This window comes from Ixodes scapularis, unplaced genomic scaffold (genome assembly GCF_016920785.2).
Source record: "Ixodes scapularis isolate PalLabHiFi unplaced genomic scaffold, ASM1692078v2 PGA_scaffold12__126_contigs__length_90152505, whole genome shotgun sequence".
In the NCBI taxonomy this organism is placed as follows: Eukaryota; Metazoa; Arthropoda; class Arachnida; order Ixodida; family Ixodidae; genus Ixodes; species Ixodes scapularis.
The window spans coordinates 88,611,474-88,632,683 of NW_024609838.1; the positions used below are offsets into that span (position 1 = coordinate 88,611,474).

General features: G+C 44.4%; 2 protein-coding genes across 4 annotated transcripts in view; one reads left to right on the forward strand and one right to left on the reverse strand.

The window, feature by feature from the left end:
- Positions 1-17,414, reverse strand: part of LOC8025408 (dedicator of cytokinesis protein 7) — a 278,454-nt gene extending 261,040 nt beyond the window's left edge. The window contains exons 1-2 of one of the 2 annotated variants that reach the window (XM_040206825.3): positions 17,359-17,414; positions 11,837-11,924 (exon numbers count right to left, since the gene is read on the reverse strand). In XM_040206825.3, the coding sequence (XP_040062759.1) occupies positions 11,837-11,924; positions 17,359-17,399 (129 nt within the window). In that variant the 5' untranslated portion in view covers positions 17,400-17,414. The remainder of the gene's footprint in view (positions 1-11,836; positions 11,925-17,358) is intronic. The other variant, XM_040206824.3, reaches the window with a different exon arrangement.
- Positions 17,415-17,583: 169 nt separating this feature from the next.
- The window catches only part of LOC8052101 (uncharacterized protein KIAA2013 homolog), an 82,908-nt gene continuing 79,281 nt past the window's right edge, over positions 17,584-21,210 (forward strand). The window contains exons 1-3 of one of the 2 annotated variants that reach the window (XM_040206827.3): positions 17,597-17,829; positions 19,151-19,222; positions 19,305-19,340. In XM_040206827.3, coding sequence (XP_040062761.1) covers positions 19,167-19,222; positions 19,305-19,340 — 92 coding nt within the window. In that variant the 5' untranslated portion in view covers positions 17,597-17,829; positions 19,151-19,166. Of the gene's footprint in view, positions 17,830-19,150; positions 19,223-19,304; positions 19,341-21,210 lie in introns of both variants that reach the window. The other variant, XM_040206828.2, reaches the window with a different exon arrangement.

A 21,210-nucleotide genomic window follows, 5' to 3' on the forward strand; every position in this document is an offset into this window, starting at 1 on the left:
AGGAGAACCTGGAAAAGTACATGTGTGTGTACTATAGTAAGATCACATAATCCTGGTGTACAGAAGGTGAAGTTCCATGTTTTTTTGGGCACAGGCTTCATATTTGACTTGTTTGTACTTCTGTGTTTTTTTTCTTGTTTCTTTTACAGTTGCACACATTTGCCAAATAAAGAGTCCATTGCTTTTTCAATGTATCCGTGCCGTTATTCTTTGAATGATCACAAATATCAGAGCTACAAGGATCATCTTATCCGATGTCCGTTGGTGTTTATTTTATATTCACCGAAAAAAGCCGATAAACTTTTGTGGGTATAAATATACGCCGAAAAAAAAAGAAAATTGAATTTTAAAATAAACACCGAAAAAAGTATGCCGAATTTTGAAAAAAATAGAAACTGAAAACCCGGAATTCTATTTATAAGTCAGAAATGACATGGTCATCACTAATATGATCCTCTAGCCAAGTCTCAGTAATCAGAGCAATATAAGGATCATAGCTCAAGAGTACCTGTTCAAGTTCGTCTACCTTACTGACAATAGTACAAAGTATTTAAATTCAGGATTCAGAGCTGCTTTTTAGCAATGTGGGCGTCACGTCATTTGGTTTGATCAGCCAGGGCAGGAGCAGGGAAATTACCCTAGTGTGACTCTTTTTGCCCCACATATAAAGGTCATCATCAACACAAAGTTTATCATTAATGAGCAACACCTTTTTTCCCTGCTCTCTCGTCAGCTTTGGCCGTCTCCCATAAAAACTGTCGTTTTGTTAAGGTACTTGGGAAAAAAATTATATGGATAAAAATCTTAGCGTGGTATTTCGCAAAATGACCCGTTTTTCGGTGAAATTCTGAAAGCATATAGTAACTGGCCGTTTACCAGCAGCCTTGCCAAGTCTGCGCAGCCCTGTAATGGAGGTGGATAACACACCCAATCGATTGGCTAGCATATCAGAGATAATTGTACTTAACTGCAGCTCAGTCTCATCAGCAGCATAGACTAAGAGGTTAGGACGTCGGCTATGGTCTTGGAGAGCAATGGTCTTCTCAAATGCAGAGGGTCTGCTCGATAGTATCAATTTCATCAGTTTTAAACTTTTGTTCCTTCAAAAGCTCATCTATTATAGTTAACTTCTTGTTCAGATCGGGAATCACGTTATCAGTCTTAGCCTGAAGTCATTTCAGATCACCAAGCTCACTGCTTAGGGACTTTTGACCGTCTAATACAAGGGTGGCCAGACTGACCCTGCCTGAGAGCCGCAAACAAAACCACGAAACTTCCAAGAGCCGCAGAAAGGTGGGGGGTGAGAATTTTGTTTAGAGCAATAAACGAAACTCAAACTACTTTCAATCTATCCGAGTCAAAAGCAATCCAACTGCACGTAAGATAGCAGTGGCGCAAGACTACCAAAATGAAACCTGTCTTTCGATTTAAAACGCGTTCCATTTGCCCTTTTGGGGAAGTGCTTGCGCGACCGGGAGGGAGGCGGGGGAGGGGAGGGGTGGGGTAGGGGAGGGAGCCGCGAGCCGCACTTTAACACGCAAAGAGTCGCAGCTTGGCCACCTCGGGTCTAATATTTGTAAAAGCATTTGTTCCGAGGTGACACCAGGATTACTTTCGACATCTCCCCAGACAGTAATTCACCCAGATTAATGCGGTCATAAACAATACTAAGACACGTCTGTGGGCACGGTACAAAGAAAAGAAATAGGTCGTTACTACGAAAACAGTACATTGGATGACTAGACTGAATGAAAAGGAACAATGATTTAAAAAACATGCTAAACTGACGGTCAGCCTTATCGCGTCATACGAAGAAGGAAAGGTTGCTTTCCTAGCTGTCTGAAGAGACCACGCCGCAGTGCCGCCATTAATAGTAGGGTGCTGCCACTCGGCAAGGGAGACAGAACGTGCACCGTCGTCCTTGGCGTGTGATAGGTAAGTGGCAACGTTGGTTGCAGCACCAGTCGGGCGCTCCAACCAAGGGAAACACAAGGATCGATGATCTTAGTGGTGCTGGACAGAATGCTGCCCAGCAGTCGCTGATGTACAGTAGTTTGCACCCACATCCTTTGGCAGGGAAAAGTACCGAGACGATGAAATTTTCCCCCCCTTGCAATGTGTGCTTACGAAAACGGAGCCAACGGCTGTAAGCCCGAGCAGGGAAGACGTCGGTGCCGACCAGTAGGGCGATGTTGTTGGAAATCCAGGCCAGGAACAGATAAAGACATACAATTATGACCATTGCCGGACCGATGACGGCGAATGATGGTGGATTCCTTAGCTTCAAAAGTAAGCAAACGATTCAAGACATACAATTATGACCATCGCCGGAACGATGACGGAGAATGACGGTGGATTCCTTAGCTTCAAAAGTAAGCAAACGATTCAAGACATACAATTATGACCATCGCCGGAATGATGACGGCGAATGATGGTGGATTCCTTAGCTTCAAAAGTAAGCAAACGATTCAAGACGTACAATTATGACCATCGCCGGAATGATGACGGCGAATGATGGTGGATTCCTTAGCTTCAAAAGTAAGCAAACGATTCAAGACATACAATATGACCATAGCCGGAATGATGACGGCAAATGATGGTGGATTCCTTAGCTTCAAAAGTAAGCAAACGATTCAAGACATACAATTATGACCATCGCCGGAATGATGACGGCGAATGATGGTGGATTCCTTAGCTTCAAAAGTAAGCAAACGATTCAAGACATACAATTATGACCATCGCCGGAACGATGACGGAGAATGACGGTGGATTCCTTAGCTTCAAAAGTAAGCAAACGATTCAAGACATACAATTATGACCATTGCCGAACCGATGACGGCGAATGATGGTGGATTCCTTAGCTTCAAGAGTAAGCAAACGATTCAAGACATACAATTATGACCATCGCCGGAACGATGACGGAGAATGACGGTGGATTCCTTAGCTTCAAAAGTAAGCAAACGATTCAAGACATACAATTATGACCATCGCCGGAATGATGACGGCGAATGATGGTGGATTCCTTAGCTTCAAAAGTAAGCAAACGATTCAAGACATACAATATGACCATAGCCGGAATGATGACGGCGAATGATGGTGGATTCCTTAGCTTCAAAGGTAAGCAAACGATTCAAGACATACAATTATGACCATCGCCGGAATGATGACGGCGAATGACGGTGGATTCCTTAGCTTCAAAAGTAAGCAAACGATTCAAGACATACAATTATGACCATTGCCGGACCGATGACGGCGAATGATGGTGGATTCCTTAGCTTCAAAAGTAAGCAAACGATTCAAGACATACAATTATGACCATCGCCGGAACGATGACGGAGAATGACGGTGGATTCCTTAGCTTCAAAAGTAAGCAAACGATTCAAGACATACAATTATGACCATCGCCGGAATGATGACGGCGAATGATGGTGGATTCCTTAGCTTCAAAAGTAAGCAAACGATTCAAGACATACAATTATGACCATCGCCGGAATGATGACGGCGAATGATGGTGGATTCCTTAGCTTCAAAAGTAAGCAAACAATTCAAGACATACAATATGACCATCGCCGGAATGATGACGGCGAATGATGGTGGATTCCTTAGCTTCAAAAGTAAGCAAAGGATTCAAGACATACAATTATGACCATCGCCGGAATGATGACGGTGAATGATAGTGGATTCCTTAGCTTCAAAAGTAAGCAAACGATTCAAGACATACAATTATGACCATCGCCGGAATGATGACGGCGAATGATTGTGGATTCCTTAGCTTCAAAAGTAAGCGAACGATTCAAGACATACAATTATGACCATCGCCGGAATGATGACGGCGAATGATGGTGGATTCCTTAGCTTCAAAAGTAAGCAAACGATTCAAGACATACAATTATGACCATCGCCGGAATGATGACGGCGAATGATGGTGGATTCCTTAGCTTCAAAAGTAAGCAAACGATTCAAGACATACAATTATGACCATCGCCGGAATGATGACGGCGAATGATGGTGGATTCCTTAGCTTCAAAAGTAAGCAAACGATTCAAGACATACAATATGACCATCGCCGGAATGATGACGGCAAATGATGGTGGATTCCTTAGCTTCAAAAGTAAGCAAACGATTTAAGACATACAATTATGACCATCGCCGGAATGATGACGGCGAATGATGGTGGATTCCTTAGCTTCAAAAGTAAGCAAACGATTCAAGACATACAATTATGACCATCGCCGGAATGATGACGGCGAATGATGGTGGATTCCTTAGCTTCAAAAGTAAGCAAACGATTCAAGACATACAATTATGACCATCGCCGGAATGATGACGGCGAATGATTGTGGATTCCTTAGCTTCAAAAGTAAGCAAACGATTCAAGACATACAATTATGACCATCGCAGTGATGTGATTGGCCTAAGCCTTTTTGGAGCACCTTCTGGAGCAGCCAAAACAGAGTTTTGGAGCAGAAAAACTGGCTTTTGGAGCAGCTAAAACAGTGCTTCGGAGTAACGAAAGTGGCTTTTAAAGCAAATATTGTTTAAAAAAACACATTAATTTCAAGTGGTGGACAAACGAAGGACACATTGCTCGCCGCAATCAACCAATTATTGTCAAGATAGACCACCTGGCAGTCTTTCAACATGTAACTGAAAGGCCAATGACAAAACACATTTTGCAATGCCTCAGTTAAATGATACGAATATATCTGACCAAACTGCACCTATTAAAATCTATTTGAAAATTACCAGCTTAGTAATAACTAGAGAGTTTTAGTAGATCGTTTTCCAAGGCCCGCTACCGCTACAGCCGCGCGCTTCGGAGCATGCATCGAAGGGGTAGCGCGAGCTCCCACTAGAAATAGCATCGCCCGAAAACACGATCTACTAAAACTCTCTATTATCACATCATTAGGTTGACTAGTAATATAATAAATGGAAGCAGTCTCCAACTGATGAAACACCTAACTACTGCCGTGCAATGCGAAATTGTCGCGCGAGCGAAGATGGCTGTTCGATCGAAACCATGCCACTCCGCTCCGTCTCCAACTAATTCCCAAAATTGTAAGCGAAATGTAACTGTCCAACACACGACAAAAAAAAAAAAAAAAAACACTTTAGCGGCACGTGCTTGCCAGGCCGGCAGGCGAGGTACAAGCTAATTACAGAAAAAAAAAAAAAGAACCTGAGCTCATCGATGCAATACATCGCGAGCCAGGGTCAAAACGTTCTTGGAGCGCTTTGTGCAACGACTAAACTCGAGACAAATAAGCACGCTGTGCGGGTTCAGCATCCGGACATTGCCTTCTTTGCTTTATCTCACTTTTCTTCACCAACATCTTTCGCGGCTGATTTTTCACGTACCGGGGTACGTCTCGAAAGAAAGCCTACCGAGAGAACCCTAGGCAATCAATACTTCAACACAGCAGTCTTTAAGCTGAAGGGATGTTTGTAGTAGCGTATTAAACAAGAACAGGATTGTTGATGAACATCCGGCAGTCTTTACGTTTCAGTTTAGAAAGTGCCACAACTGCAGTGACGTGGGGGGGCGGCGGAGAAAAGCTCATCGGAGAAAAGCTCACCGGAGAAAAGCTCACCAGAGAAAAGCTCACCGGAGAAAAGCTCACAGCAAAACCGGCAGATGCGGAGAAAAGCTCACCGATATTTTTTTAGCTTAGCTTGATTTTGCGTAAAACGTGGCAATTTAACACAATTCGCTTCATTAAACTTCATTAAAAATATGTCCTCGTTTTTGTAATATTCTTGAGGTTCATTGGGAATATTTACTAATTCCTCAGAAATTAGTAATCACCCATTCTGTAAATTAATGAAGTCGCAAGTATAAAATCAGAACATCGTACACCGGTAAAAAAAGGCAACAATTTATTGACAGCTGAGGGTGCGCCGTCGGTAGCTCTGTCAGATAAAGAGGTTTGTTTTTTGAGAGCTAATATGAATAGCGGTGTGTGAATCGCTTGAGGTCCAAATATTGTGTAGTGCCTAATAGATAAGTAGATGTTTGTTAATGTAATCAGTGTCGGCTGGCACTGTTTTCTTTCTGTTAATTTCACTAACAAAACTTTAGTTGCGAGAACAGCTTCGTCGTGTCTTGTTCGTTGTCTTCACTCCGTCGTCGTCGTTTGAGCAGCTTTCATCACGTATAACGTTTACCAACTTGCCCAATTTGCTGCCTGCCTTACAAATGACTAGTTCTTATATAGCTCACGAATAACAACGGAGACAGTGTGCACCTCTGAAGGTCATGGGTGGCGCACCGTAGAAGGGCACTATCATACAAAGGGAACGCGTGGAAACACCACGCAGCACGAACGGTTAGAAAGCGTGCATGTCCGTGGAAGAAAGAAGCCTCGATATCCTATTGACTGTTTTATCTTGATTTCAAAGGTTAACAAAAGCTTCAAAGAGAATTTCAGGCACCGCGGTGTTGCGCGTGCACTTTTGGATTTTCGGCATTTACACCTTTGATTTTTAGGTTTTAGGCAGTCATCATTACGTTTTTTTGTTGTTTTTTTTACTTTTTTCTGTTCTTCAAGTTCATAAAGATTTTAGTTGGGCTTTCGTTGCCTAGAAAGTAAGCCACAAAAAACACTGGCCCGCAATTATAAATTTGGGAGCAATATACCCATTAAGCTTAACAAATATTACAAAAGAGGACATTTTATTTTTTACAAAGCTGACGAATTTTAATGATAATAAATTGATATATGTTACGCACGATCCAACAGCCTCCATATAAAAAGAAGAAAAAATATCGGTGAGCTTTTCTGCGCATACGCTCAATGGCCGGTGAGCTTTTCTCCGCATCCGCCGGTTTTGCGGTGAGCTTTTCTCCGGTGAGCTTATCTCCGGTGAGCTTTTCTCCGGTGAGCTTTTCTCCGGGATTCGACGTGGGGACGGCCACACCCGACGCCGCACGACCATGGTGGCTGGCAGGCAGGAACCAAATATAGTTTGGCCACGGCCGTTGCTTTTACGAGCGAGTGCTTCAGCCCGTAGAACAACTCCCGCCGCGCAAAAACATGGTTTCGTTTCACAGCATGACGGCGTGGCTCGTACCCAGCACGCTAGCATAGGAGCGCCCGCACACGCCCACGCCTATCATCAATTTTTTTTTTTTTTTTTAAAGACGCTAGACAAGAGATGGCGGGAAAAATCATGCAAGACCGGATGAACGACAGATACAGGGTACTTTGTGTCGGACGGCTGCTTGCACCACCTAGCTCATGTGTGCTCAATTACGGTACTCAGTTTAGTTTTGGTTTTCAAAGGCGACCAAAATTGGTCCTTTGGCGCAGGCTTGGCGCAGATTACCCATATTTTGGCAAAATGTAGCAGGATGTAGCAGGGTTAACCTCTTGGCGCAGTTTGGCGCAATTGGCGCAGCAATCACATCACTGCCATCGCCGGAACGATGACGGCGAATGATGGTGGATTCCTTAGCTTCAAAAGTAAGCAAAGGATTCAAGACATACAATTATGACCATCGTCGGAATGATGACGGCAAATGATGGTGGATTCCTTAGCTTCAAAAGTAAGCAAACGATTCAAGACATACAATTATGATCATCGCCGGAATGATGACGGCGAATGATTGTGGATTCCTTAGCTTCAAAAGTAAGCGAACGATTCAAGACATACAATTATGACCATCGCCGGAATGATGACGGCGAATGATGGTGGATTCCTTAGCTTCAAAAGTAAGCAAACGATTCAAGACATACAATTATGACCATCGCCGGAACGATGACGGCGAATGATGGTGGATTCCTTAGCTTCAAAAGTAAGCAAACGATTCAAGACATACAATTATGACCATCGCCGGAATGATGACGGCGAATGATGGTGGATTCCTTAGCTTCAAAAGTAAGCAAACGATTCAAGACATACAATTATGACCATCGCCGGAACGATGACGGCGAATGATGGTGGATTCCTTAGCTTCAAAAGTAAGCAAACGATTCAAGACATACAATTATGACCATCGCCGGAATGATGACGGCGAATGATGGTGGATTCCTTAGCTTCAAAAGTAAGCAAACGATTCAAGACATACAATTATGACCATCGCCGGAACGATGACGGTGAATGATGGTGGATTCCTTAGCTTCAAAAGTAAGCAAAGGATTCAAGACATACAATTATGACCATCACCGGAATGATGACGGCAAATGATGGTGGATTCCTTAGCTTCAAAAGTAAGCAAACGATTCAAGACATACAATTATGACCATCGCCGGAATGATGACGGCGAATGATGGTGGATTCCTTAGCTTCAAAAGTAAGCAAACGATTCAAGACATACAATTATGACCATCGCCGGAATGATGACGGCGAATGATGGTGGATTCCTTAGCTTCAAAAGTAAGCAAACGATTCAAGACATACAATTATGACCATCGCCGGAATGATGACGGCGAATGATTGTGGATTCCTTAGCTTCAAAAGTAAGCAAACGATTCAAGACATACAATTATGACCATCGCCGGAACGATGACGGCGAATGATGGTGGATTCCTTAGCTTCAAAAGTAAGCAAACGATTCAAGACATACAATTATGACCATCGCCGGAATGATGACGGCGAATGATGGTGGATTCCTTAGCTTCAAAAGTAAGCAAAGGATTTAAGACATACAATTATGACCATCGCCGGAATGATGACGGCGAATGATGGTGGATTCCTTAGCTTCAAAAGTAAGCAAACGACGATGATGGATTTCTTAGCTTCAAAAGTAAGCAAACGATTCTAGAAAACGCACACAAGTTGAAAAAGCTAGCATCTCCTAAGGTATGGATTGAGGAAGATCACTCGCCGTTGACACGTGAAGCACGCAGAAAGCTTTGGGACTACGCAAAAACGCATTGTGGTCCCCAATCACGTGTGCGTCTAGTGTTTGATAAACTTTTTATGAATGGCAAGGTGTTTTTGTAAGATTTCCAAACGGATACCGTTGTTGAATCGCAACGGACCATACCAAGGCAAAATACGAACTGACCTAAAAAGGGAAAAGAATACTTCTCATGACTTGTTCTTTTCTCTTGCAAACTTTCGGAGCATACTACCTAAACAAGACGCTCTCGCTGATACAATTGCAATGTGCAACCCCGACGTCGTATTAGGAACGGAGACTTGGCTTTCTGACAATATACAGAACAATGAGTTAGTACTCAACCATGACTTTGCAATTTTTAGAAAAGATAGGATACAGTCACGTGGTGGTGGAGTCCTTATTGCAGTCAAAAGAAATTTGCCAGCTGTTCCCATTCTAATGGATGACAACATTGAAATAATCTGAGAGTGTGTTTTAGTAGGTGCTTGCTATCGACCGCCAAACTCTTCGACTGATTTTGCTGGTCACCTGTATACCTCTATTGGAAATGTCGCCTCTCGTTATCCAAGCTTGCCCGTTTTTCTTAAAAGTGACTTTAACTTTCCCAGGATCGAATGAACCACTGTTAATATATCTGACGAACGTCGCAACAATTTGCTGACATCCGCCTTTCTAGACATCTCGCAATCATTTTGCCTGACCCAAGTAGTACTTAAACCCACTCGGGACGATGCAATTTTAGATATATTGTTCACTTTTGTGCCAGAATATTTAAAAAAAGGTTACGTGTCTTGACAAGTTCAGTGACCACGTGGCTGTCCTGATTAACTTCAGTATATCTATAAGAAATGCTCCCTTACAGTCCAAGGAAATTCACGACTTCTCTAAGGCAGACATTGATGGTATAAACAGTGTTTTAGAAACTTTTATTGCCGAATTTAACTGCGCTTTCTTTTCTCAGTCAGTAGAAGAGAATTGGCAAAGGATAAAAAATAAGTTTAAAGACACACTTGCTACATTTGTTCCAAAAATTACTATATACCTGATGCACCAGAAAAGTCGCGGTCCACGAAATCCCTGAAAAAAATGCTGAACACTAAAAGACGTGTTTTAAAAAAGGCACAATCTCGAAATACTGACGAATTATGGTCTCAGTACGATACTCAGGCAAAGCTATGCAAACGTGTTTGTGCACTTCTTCTACTCGTCCTTCGTCGGTTTTTCCTGCGCTGTTCCCACCAATTAAGATACTTAACCAACTCGCCCAACTCTCTGCCGTGTGAAACCAAGGTTGCGAAATCCAAATTTTACGGCAATGGTCTAAAAAACTTGATGCAAAAAAACTCCAAGAAATTTTGGAAAATAATTAGCCCACCTAAAGACACAATTCCTCATTGTTTCTTAGACCAGCATGGAAATGTAATGTCACCAACAGAGTGTGCAAACAAATTATTGAGTACTTCGGAGATGTTTTAGGGGCGAAGCTCCTTAGGGTCTAGCCTCGTCCGTCTGTCGTCCGTGCTCACATCGACTGCCATCCCAATTGTCTTCTTAAAAAAAGAAAAAAATGTTTGCGCAGTCGACAGGATTCAAACCTGTGCAAGGAGACCGCAATGGATTTCTAGTCCACCGCCTTAACCACTCGGCCACGACTGCGGGACGAGTAGGGGGCTCTGAGATGTGGTAGTAACTCAAGAGCTGGGGATGTCAGGGATGACACGTTGCATGTAGCCGCTCAACGTCTATACATGAAAGGGCGCTGGGGTCAAATGCGTATATAATCGTGTTAAACTTTGCATGCATTGGCTGCGGTCAAATGCTCAAATGCGTATGTAACCACGTTCCATACCATACATTCCATACCAACGCAGCCTGGAACTCAGCACTACCTATGAGCAATAAAAAAAAAAATCAGCACCATCAGCACTACCTATGAACAAAATCAGAACCATCAGCACCACCAGAGATTCGCCTCAATCAACATCATTCACCACGTGAAGATGCGGTCATTTTTTTACCGAAGAGTCTTACCCGCTGCCCCAGTGTGATTTTGCACACAACCATTCTTTATTATCGAAGATTAAAATTTTCCTCGATCGTATTAACAATATAATATGAAACCTGCCTCTCCGGTCTTCAGTTCCAAGCCACTAAAACTAACTCAGCCATATGCCGGGCTTCTTCTTGCACAGCTTTATCAACAATCCTTAGACCAGAGCATTATACCGCATGACTGGAAGCGTGCAATCGTCACTCCAGTTTACAAATCTGGTAGTAGATCGTTCTGTAATTATCGACCGATATCTCTCACCAGCGTCCCATGCAAGATTCTTCAGCATGTTTTGTACACTCATATAATAAACTTTCTTGTAGACAATGATTTCATTATCATAAATCAGCATGGCTTTAGGAAGAACCGGTCTTGCGAAACCCAACATTTTGAATTATTAACCGATCTACACACCAACATACATTCGCGAGTTCAGACTGACACTATTTTTATTGATTTTTCTAAGGCGTTTGACCGCGTGCCACAGAAATGCCTACTTAAAAAACTTGATTATCTTAATATTCATAGTTCTTTAATTAACTGGATTCGGGAATTTTTGACCAACAGAACACAGGCACTTTCTTTTCATTGTAATGTTTCTTCTAGTATTAATGTGAAGTCTGGAGTTCCTCAGGGATCAGTTTTGGGCCCCTTGTTATTCCTTATCTATATTAATGATATTGCCACTAGCATCTCCTCCACAGTCAGACTCTTTGCAGACGACTGCATTATTTACAGAACTGTCAAAAACTAAACCGACCGTCTGATTTTTTTTAATTTTTGACAGCGTGACTTAGGCGCCCTCTCTTTTTGGTGTGATCGCTGGCAAATGAACATCAATACCTCAATATCTAATTTCATGAGCTTCTCCACAAAAAAATTGTCTAAGTTTCAACTACTCAATAGGTCATCTGTTAAAGAATAAATCTGGTTCGTACACTTCCTTGGGCACCGCTCACACTTCGAAAGAAGTCCCGTTCCGAGCCGGTCGACGCAATCTGGCGTCGCACGTCAGCATTGGCTTGCCTGCAGTACCAATAAACATGGGTAATCATCGGTAAAGTTGGTGCGGTTTGTGCCGCACCGGACTGATTAAAAATAATAAAAGATCTCTCATAAAAAGTGGACAGAAAGTTTATTATTTTCATTTCGAAAAAACCCCAAGGCTGGGACAATAAGGGAGGGACAAACACAAAGTCTCAATTGAGACTTTGTGTTTGTCCGTCCCTTATTGTCCCAGTCTTGGGGTTTTTTCGAAATGTTTGACCACCACCAGCTCGTTTGTGCCCTTACCTTTTGTTATTTTCCTTTTTTTCTCAGATATAGAAAAAAATCATTATCAGAACCAATAGCTTAGAAAGCTTGTATAGCGTGCCCCCGAAACAAATGTTTGTTTCACCGCAAAACTGAATGACGCATCGCCCAATGGTCAGTCACCGTCCAAATGTAGCGCTATAGGTCCGGATGCCAAAGTTTCAGAAATCACCGGTACTTTATTCGGCGATAAATAAGAGATAAACCTTACATGGGGCCCATCCTGGTAAGCCATTCATCTCCATACACGGCAAGTCAAAGGAATCAATGGCCGCTCGAATAAACCGATTTGTGATCGCACTGAGCTAAACCTTTTTTACAGAGGTCGCCAAAGAGCCTGCATTGAGGGTGTGAAAATTTCACTGAACAAACTTATTTGAGTAAAAAGTTAGAAACAAAGAAACAAAACAAAAAGCTCGAGGTACTCCTAAGCACTTCTTATGAGTTGTGAATGCGAAACATGCAAGCCGCTCGTCCGCTCCCTTTTTCGTCTGCTGCATACTTTTCGTCGCCGGTCAGCGCACATGCTCCCCTGGGCACGCTGACCTTGAACGCTTTGTGTTAACGGCGCGCTGATGGACACACACAGCGCCATGGGGTGAGCGGTCATGGAAACTGACGAGCGCAGCTGCCAATGGGAGCCGCGTCGACGCGTGCCAGCCAATGAAATTGAAAGCGAAATCCATCAGCTTTACTTTGCTCTTACTGGGATTGCAGAAACTAGAAGCCGTTTTTGTGCTTCAAACTGATGACGTCAGCTCGCTCCATGGGATAGTTAATGCTTTCGCATTAAAAATATGAAATCTTTATGTACGGCAGCCGTCTGCTAAAGGAAGGGGTCTGATTGGTGCAACAGCAGAAAGAAGGCGGCACGTTAGAAGGCACTGTGTAGGCGGCACGGCCCTGTGGGCCGTGCCGCAGTTGCAGACAATACCACGGCACATGTTGAGGTTTCGAAGATGGGGGGGTTGAGATTTCAAGGATATTAAAGACAATATGTTTTTCGGTGGCATGCTCTTAGGCTGCGGTCACACTGCTTACACATCATTCAAAAGACTGTCTTCAGACATTGTCCGAGGTGCATTTGTTCCTTGTATCGCGGTCCTCCACCTCGGCAATAGCAGACAACCTTTCCGAGACAGAAGCGACACACTCTTTTTTGCACTAATTTTCGGCGCATCGTTATTTTATTCTACCAATAAAACATTAAAAAATTAACATAAAACAAGAACAACAAAACGGATATCTAATATTTTTCTACAATTATTTTCGGCTACATGTTGCTGTCTGCTTTGCACTCCTTGGTTGTTACCGCGTCTCTCTTCGTTTTTCATCCGTGCTGTTGTAGGGTGCAAGTCACCTTCACGGTAGCTCTCAACGAGCGAGTGGAGATCTGTCAAGGGAGGTGCCAGAGGAGGTAACCTTTGGGCTCCCCTACCCTGGCCCTCGAGCAGGAGTCTCCGAAACGAGCCACTGACAAGAGACCCAAGCTAAAACACCCACGGTGCCTTCACAGCCCAGCCCCACTTGTCCACACGGAGAGCCGACATCTATTGGCTGTTGAGCCAATCAGGCGCCCTTGGTGAGCGCACGGCCGCCGCATTTAAGCTTTTCATTTCTAACATTTTACTCAGTTTTTGTTCGGTGAAATTTTTCTATCCTTAATTCACATTCTCCAGCCACCTCTGCAAACATTTTTAGCTCGATACGTTCAGAAATTAATTTATGCCATCCCTTCATACAGCCATCGATCCCTTTGACTCACCCCGTTTGATTGCGGGCTTCGTCGGCCGCCATTTTTCAATTTAAAGTTGCCAAAACTTTTAAACTGTACCACAGCAAGCTCCGAAACTTTGTATCTGGTTCAGACCACTAGCACCACATTTGGGCAGGAAGAGAGAGAAGGGTTCATTAAGGAAGGACAGAGACGGTAACTAGTTAGCTACTCTGTACTGATATGACGACGAGGAAGAAAGATGAGGTGAAGTTGTCAATGAGAGCGGCCAATGGTTAAAATGTTCAAAATCTCGCAGGTACCTTTAAACAGCCTACAAAGTGGCTGATAACGCCTCATTCGTGAGGAACACCACCAAGGCCTTCGTGGCCTTCATGAATTGGTCAGCTGTGTTCCAGGCACCAAGCACTTTGGATGTACCGAATGTCCAACGCCATTAAAGGGATACTACAACGAAATTTTGGCGCTTATTTCTTGGTCTCTTTGTGTTCAAGGGAGCAGTATCACCAGACACACCAATTTCTCGTTTAAGAAGACACGAAAAGGAATTTTAAAACGAATCATACGATTAGCAAGCAGCACCTGGTGGATGTTGCTAATGGCTCGTTTGTAATGCCCGTCTAGGAATCTTGACAGGTAGAGAGGATAACTGTCTTGCCTCCGGCCACCACGAGAGAAGAGGGAAAGGAGAAACTCCTCTTTGCCCCAGACTCTCTTTTGTGTGCCCCAGACATCGCTACTGTCCATCTACAAGATTATAAAAGATAACCAGTCACTCGAAATTTGTACAAAAGCAGCTGTGGGGTTGGAACGCTGGCGTGCTTCGGCCGCTTTGGTGGCTGGAACGGCTAGGACATCCTCTCAACGTCCGCCTCGCCGCAGCTTTGCTTGTCCAGAGACATTCTATGTCACGATTGCGCCAAATCTCGTATGCTCTCCGCTGGCTGCTCTCAAAGCGCTTATTAGAGTGGGCCATTTATAACGACAAATACCGCCATCAGGCTCCCAATGAGTAAAGTCATATGCACGACAACCTCAATCGGAAATGGCTATATGCACAACGCCAGACTTGTTTGGTCTCGTATCAAACGAATTGTCAAAACGAGTTTTTGAAGCTATGCGTAGCTTAGTGGAAAAGTGTCCGCTTCATATGCAGCAGGCCCAAGTTTCATCCAAAGAGTGGGCATACTTTTTCTTTTTTTGTCCAACTTTTTTTTTGAACATTTGGTGATATTTACGACATTCCTTCGTTACAAATATAACCAGAAAAAACAACAAATGTTGTCGACTAAACTTCGCTGAACTTAACGGTATGGGACTCCCTTTCCAGAGGTGAGATAGGGGACAGCTGGGCTCGGGTTGCCTACTGGACGCCGTGTAGCAGCATGTACGATGGGGACAAGTGAGTTAACAGTTTTGTAATGGGCAGCCGCAGACTGTCGCCACAAAGCAGCATGAACGCAGGCTGGGGCTAACACGCTCCCGAGCGATACACGAGCTGTCCGGAAAGGGTAACCCAATGGCATGAGTTCTCCACGTCGTGCGTATAACCATTTACGGTCAAGGTGCACAACGTCGTGCGTATAGCTTTACTCGCTCCAAATAGAAACAAGCGATTGTCACTGCGGATATCGAGGATCATATTTAGCCTCTTTTCGAACACGACGGGTATGTTTCAAATTTCATCGACGTATCCCTTTAATGTCTGCTGCAGCACTTGTCGATCCTCATTGAATTTAGGTAGCGTATATTCTCCCGGAAGCCGGGAGAATAATTTCCCCGAATTTCTACTGGCTGTTTCCTCCCATTGCCCATCGACAGCTCATATTAGCCTTTTCCCTAATGAGCTGCCCCAGACCGTCGCCTCAAAGCGGCGTGTACAGGTGGGCCCAGGTGGGTTAACATTTTTGTAACGCCCATTACGCATCCCCGTTGAAACGTCGCTGTTCGCTAAAATGACATTTGCCGCTTTGAGACGAATGACGTTTTAGCGAACGCGTCCATGAAATGTGTTTAGCGTCTATGCAAACGTGTTTCCACGAAATACGAGGAGAGTAAGAAAGTCAATATTCTACCGGCAGTTGCCACATTAATAATTCAAAAAATTACTGTGTTGTTCAATAGATACAAATACTTGAAAGGATAAAACATTGAGGACGGGGACGGAAACCATTGACTCAAAGAACACAACCTGGAAGCAATAAAGGCTTCAAGCGAGTCTTTTCAGCCAATCCTTGGTCACAGCCGTAGGTGCGATGACTGTACTCCTTATTTTGTCTGACACTAGAACACTGGGCGGCCACATCAACAGATTTGGGAGAGAAATCATTGAATCATTCGCCATGGGGACTGCCAACAACATTTATCTTCATTATCACGGACAAAGATAGCTGTTGAATTCCTAACACCAGAGATGACTAGATTACTGATAGCTCGTCGTGACGCTAGTGCTTTTTAAAACTTGTAAATTTATAGGCCATTTCACTTTGGGACTGTCAACATTATTTCTGCACCTTCATTATCACTGACAATGACACAAGTCAATTCCTTGCACCAGAGATAAGGAGATTAGTGACAGCTCATCGTGACGCCAGCGCTTTAACTTTTTTTTTGTATATAGTAAATTCTCTTTCCTTTTTAACAATTTTCTCCTCTCCTTCTTCGAGAACGTTGAAACCTTTGGGGGCGGTTTTTATATTTTGTGCCATTGTATGGTGTTGCTCAATGAAAGAAGTCGCGTTACCGTTCCCGCCCTCGATGTTTTATTCTTTCAAGTATTCGTAGTTGTCACATGATTTGAGACAGCCAATGGGAGGCGAATGCCGGTAGAGTTTCGGGAAATCATTCTCCCGGATGCCGATAGAATAGACACACCCTTGGATTTATCGCATTCACACGGGATATGTGTATTGAACTTTATCGCATTCACACAAGATGTGAGATTGAGCTTTGGGCGCTGCGTAGTTTATTGTTGCAATGCTGCTTTCCCTTTCTTTTTTTTTCTTTTTTTGTAGAAGTAGTGAATTACGGTTTTAACTGGGCAAGAGTGACAGTTATGATACGATACGAAGGCCAGTTTCTGTAACGGTTAAACCAGTTTCCTGTAATGGTATCACAAGGACGCCTGACAGCTTACTCGCACAAGGCATTTGGGTTTGACGTTATATTCCAAAAAAGTAAAGAAAAAAAATCCGGCGTAAATGACATGAACTTAAACTGGCATGTCAAATAACCGCTTTTTTTTTTTTTTTATCTGACTAGTTTAAACAAGCTATCAACAAAGCAATAATTGGTGCCACATAGCCAATAGCGAAATATAAATTTTTGGACTCGAAAGAGAATACATAATATTCAATTTTGCAAGCGTTAAAAGCAGGAAGAGCATCGAGCAACATTTATATTTCATCTTACTTGCTGAGCTTCTGTACGAAGGCCCGCTGACTAGACGCCATTACGGCGTGTTTTGAAGATCCGCACCTACTTAAATACAAAGTAAAAATTATTTTTAATACTACAATTATTATTTTTATTTATAAATTAAAACTATATAAACATTTTTTAGCTTACATACTATAATTTATTTATTTGTTATTATTTAACAAATAGATAATTTAGTGCAGTGTAGCTCTCCAGTGTTGTGCGACTACGTGCGACGCCGCGACGTGAAGATTGGTTGGTGGCAGTGGTCAGCCCATCGCTGCTTACCTGGCTTTACTGCTTTATTACACTTTCGTGTAAATCGCAATGTGACGAAGTTTGGACATCCTACATTCACTCTTACAGGACTTTCTTGCCAACGTTCACTTTCTTATCGTGCGATGATAAGAAGCACTATAGGAGCGTCGATGAACTAACAAGTCATCCCCATGTGCAGAAGCTTAGGTATACCCAGCATTTCGTTTTGATCGGCTCTGATGGTTTGCCAAAACTTTGTCGCGTAATGGTGCTGCTTCTTTCCCTCGGAAAGATTGATATTAATATTTCTTTGAGAAAGCCGCGGCGCCGCAGAGGGCAAGTCGCCCATACCGTGGTGGCCTGCGGCGCCGCATCTAATCTTTCCCAGAAAACGCAGAGTGTGAGTGAATCGATGCGCGTGTTGGGTGGTTTATTTGTGTTCTGGACGGTCGGAAAGTGGCGCATACCTCGCGAATGTTGTATCGCTTCGTATGCTTCCACGATTAGCTATTCGAACTCGTCAGCTACAAACAAGTGACGGTGGCTACGAAGTCGATGCAACTTTTACCCAGTCTTAAGGCTCTGTTATACTCCGACGTAACGCGCGCGCAGGCGAACGCTGGCCGAAGTCGGCTACGTCACGTCAGTCACGCCGCGCGCGTCAAAAATTCGCCCTCTTTATACTCCGGCGGTCCTGGCGACTCCCGCGGCTGTGCGTCGGTGGGCCACCGGCGTGGCGCATGCGCAGAATCTGACTACGAGGGCACGTTTCCTGTGAGTGTGCGCCATTTCCGGTTCCTTTTCATTTCGAATAGCAGACGAGAATGCTCGCGCTTCTTGAGCGCCAAGTTCGAGCGATGGCGTGGACGTACCTTGCACGACGACAACTCGCGCTTGCACTGTTGGTGCACCACCTGAGCCGCAAGCGTAGGCGGTCAATGTACATACGGTACATCTTTGACAAGCGCACGGTCTACGGTACTCAAGCTTCTTGTTGTAGGCACACGGGTGAGGACGAGTTCCCTCGATGAGCTTCTCGACCGACCGAGTCCGATTCTTCAAACATGACGCCACACGGAGTGGTGCTCCTGTCGTCTGCTATTGCTCGTATTCGCCGCGCTTCCCGCGCGAGGGCTGCCGGGAGCCAGCGCGTGATGCATCCTGGCCCGGCGTCGCCGGCGCGGCCGGCGCGGAATACCGCATGCTCCATTTTGGCGTCGAAGCAGTCAGGCTGCGTCGAACGCCGCCGGTTGCGTCGGCTACGCCACGACGCCGGAGTATAGAGCGTCGGGTTTTCGCCGACGTGACGTCGCTGTGACGCGCTCGCACGCGCGCACGCGTTACGTCGGAGTATAACAGAGCCTTTACTCCAGGGTAAGGGACCTCGACGTTCTAAAACCAACCCGCGTCCAGCGTTTCTCAATGTGTGTTGTCGCGCCGGAGTAGCTCGGATCCATTTGGGTAAGGTTTGGAACACAGCCCCGATGTAATCTTGACGTGTCGGACGGTGTCTTTTAAAATGTCGCAGATCCCTCAAAACAACCATGGACCTTGCCGAGAAACTTCGGAGAGTCAAACGGCTCTTTGATAGCTACCTGTCGTGAGTACACACGCGTTACGCACGCTTGCATGCTCACCTGGTGCGACGCTTTGTCTAAAGCCTCTGGTTTACTTTCTTGTAGGCATGCACATTACCACCCGAACCTCGTGCTTAAGAGGTATACTATCCCCGCAGATTCCTTTCCCATCATTTTCTTTTTTTTTGTTTCCTGCCTGTTGCAAACGCCCGCATGAAATGCTTTGAATTTGCCAGCCCTGTTCTTTTGTGGACAGTTGACAAGTATGAATCACTCCAAAAGAAATTTTGTCTGTGCTGAAAGAATGCTGCTGTTTGAAGGGTTGATCCACCCCTTCAAACGATTCTTTCAACTTGTGTGTTCCGATAAAAAGTGTGCGAGAGCACAGCTCTGCACAGTGCTTTGTTTGTGCAAGTTGTTGCTCAAAGGAAAGGCCTGAACCCTGGTGCCTGTTCCTGTCATAAGACTGTGTAGTACTCTTGAGGCAAAGTGTACTTACAGTCGATTTGCCCAATTTAATTAAGTGACTCGTAAGCTAGCCCAGCTGTTGGGTGGATCTTGGTCTTGGGCACACCTTCCTTCCGCCGTATGCATAGCTTGCATGTGTTGTCACACCGGGACACTCTGCCCCCTAGTGCCATTGCGTCGTAACGAGAGGAGAGCCTGCCCAGATTCCTCTATAGCCAGCTTCATTTGGTTGTCCGATTCCAGCGCGGTTTGATCGCTGCGAGTCTTATTTAGTTATTTATTTTGCTTACCATAATGGCTTGTATAGCTTCCAGACAAATCTTCTAACTCTATCTAACGAGTCCTCTCAGGTGAAACGATGCCATGTTTGGAAGAACGGACGATACTACTCTGCGATGCTCATTTCGACGAGCATCTCACAAAAACCAGATGGGAGAAAAGTTGGAGCTTTGCAGCGGTGAGGACTTACCAGCATTGCGTCGGTGTAGCCACGATGACCGAAGCCACGCACAAGCATTGCCCGTGGTATCCTTCCGAGTCGAGGGGCGTGACTCAAAGCCGACCTATGCCCTTCGTCTGGGTATGCAGACTTTCGACTAGGATCCATTATAATTTATGTCGTCAAACTAGTCAGAAGGAGCGCTTTAAAAAAAATATGGCGATGGGTCAATGCATACTCACATACCCTTCCACGGGACTGTGGGCACAGGAGCACAGCAGTTGCATTTGTTTACATTGCATTTCAGCAGTAACCGGGTTTCACTTCTAAATGCATCCTTCCAAAAAACGCGATAGGAAATCTACTGTGTGTCCCAAGGAGCGGCCAGGCTCTTTCAATTGACCGCAAAATTTGTTTTTTTAACCTATCGCGCTATAGAAGGGTATGCACTTGGGCTAGTTGGTGATCCATGTTTGTGAGGGTAAAAGCGCTAAAAACAACGGACGAGTAAAAGAAACGAACAACACAGAGCGCTACTTGCAACTGAAGTTTATTCTCAGAAAACACACATATATATACACCGTGAAATCGCGACATGTACTTCAGAGATGCGACATCACCCCATCGGCGTTCGTCTGTCCGCTATCTACTTTACGAAAGATTTTAAAAACGCCACCTCAGAGCCAAACAGGGCTATAGATGGAGCACTGACACACATTCCTTCAACGTACTCAGATATGAAAAACGCTTCGGGTATCTCCCTTGTCATTTTTTTTCGGTTTCAGGCTAAGATAACGGTGTTGTCAAACTTTGGGACACACCCACATCTGTCACAGTGCACAGCCAGATTTCCCGAGGGCGATGATCGAACTGACAGTGCATGCAGTTCGATCGTCGCCCTCGGGAAATCTGAGGGCGACGATCGAACATGGTCATGTTACTACAATATTAGAAGCTAATCTCCGTTAGCAATACCAAAGAAACAATGATGAGGATGAAAGATGATCTAGGTAGATAAGAGGAGATAATGCTTCAGTGCTTTGTTAAAAGTATGCGAATTTCAAAGGGCGTTCGATAGGGCGTTCCAGATTTTTGTCCCACAGA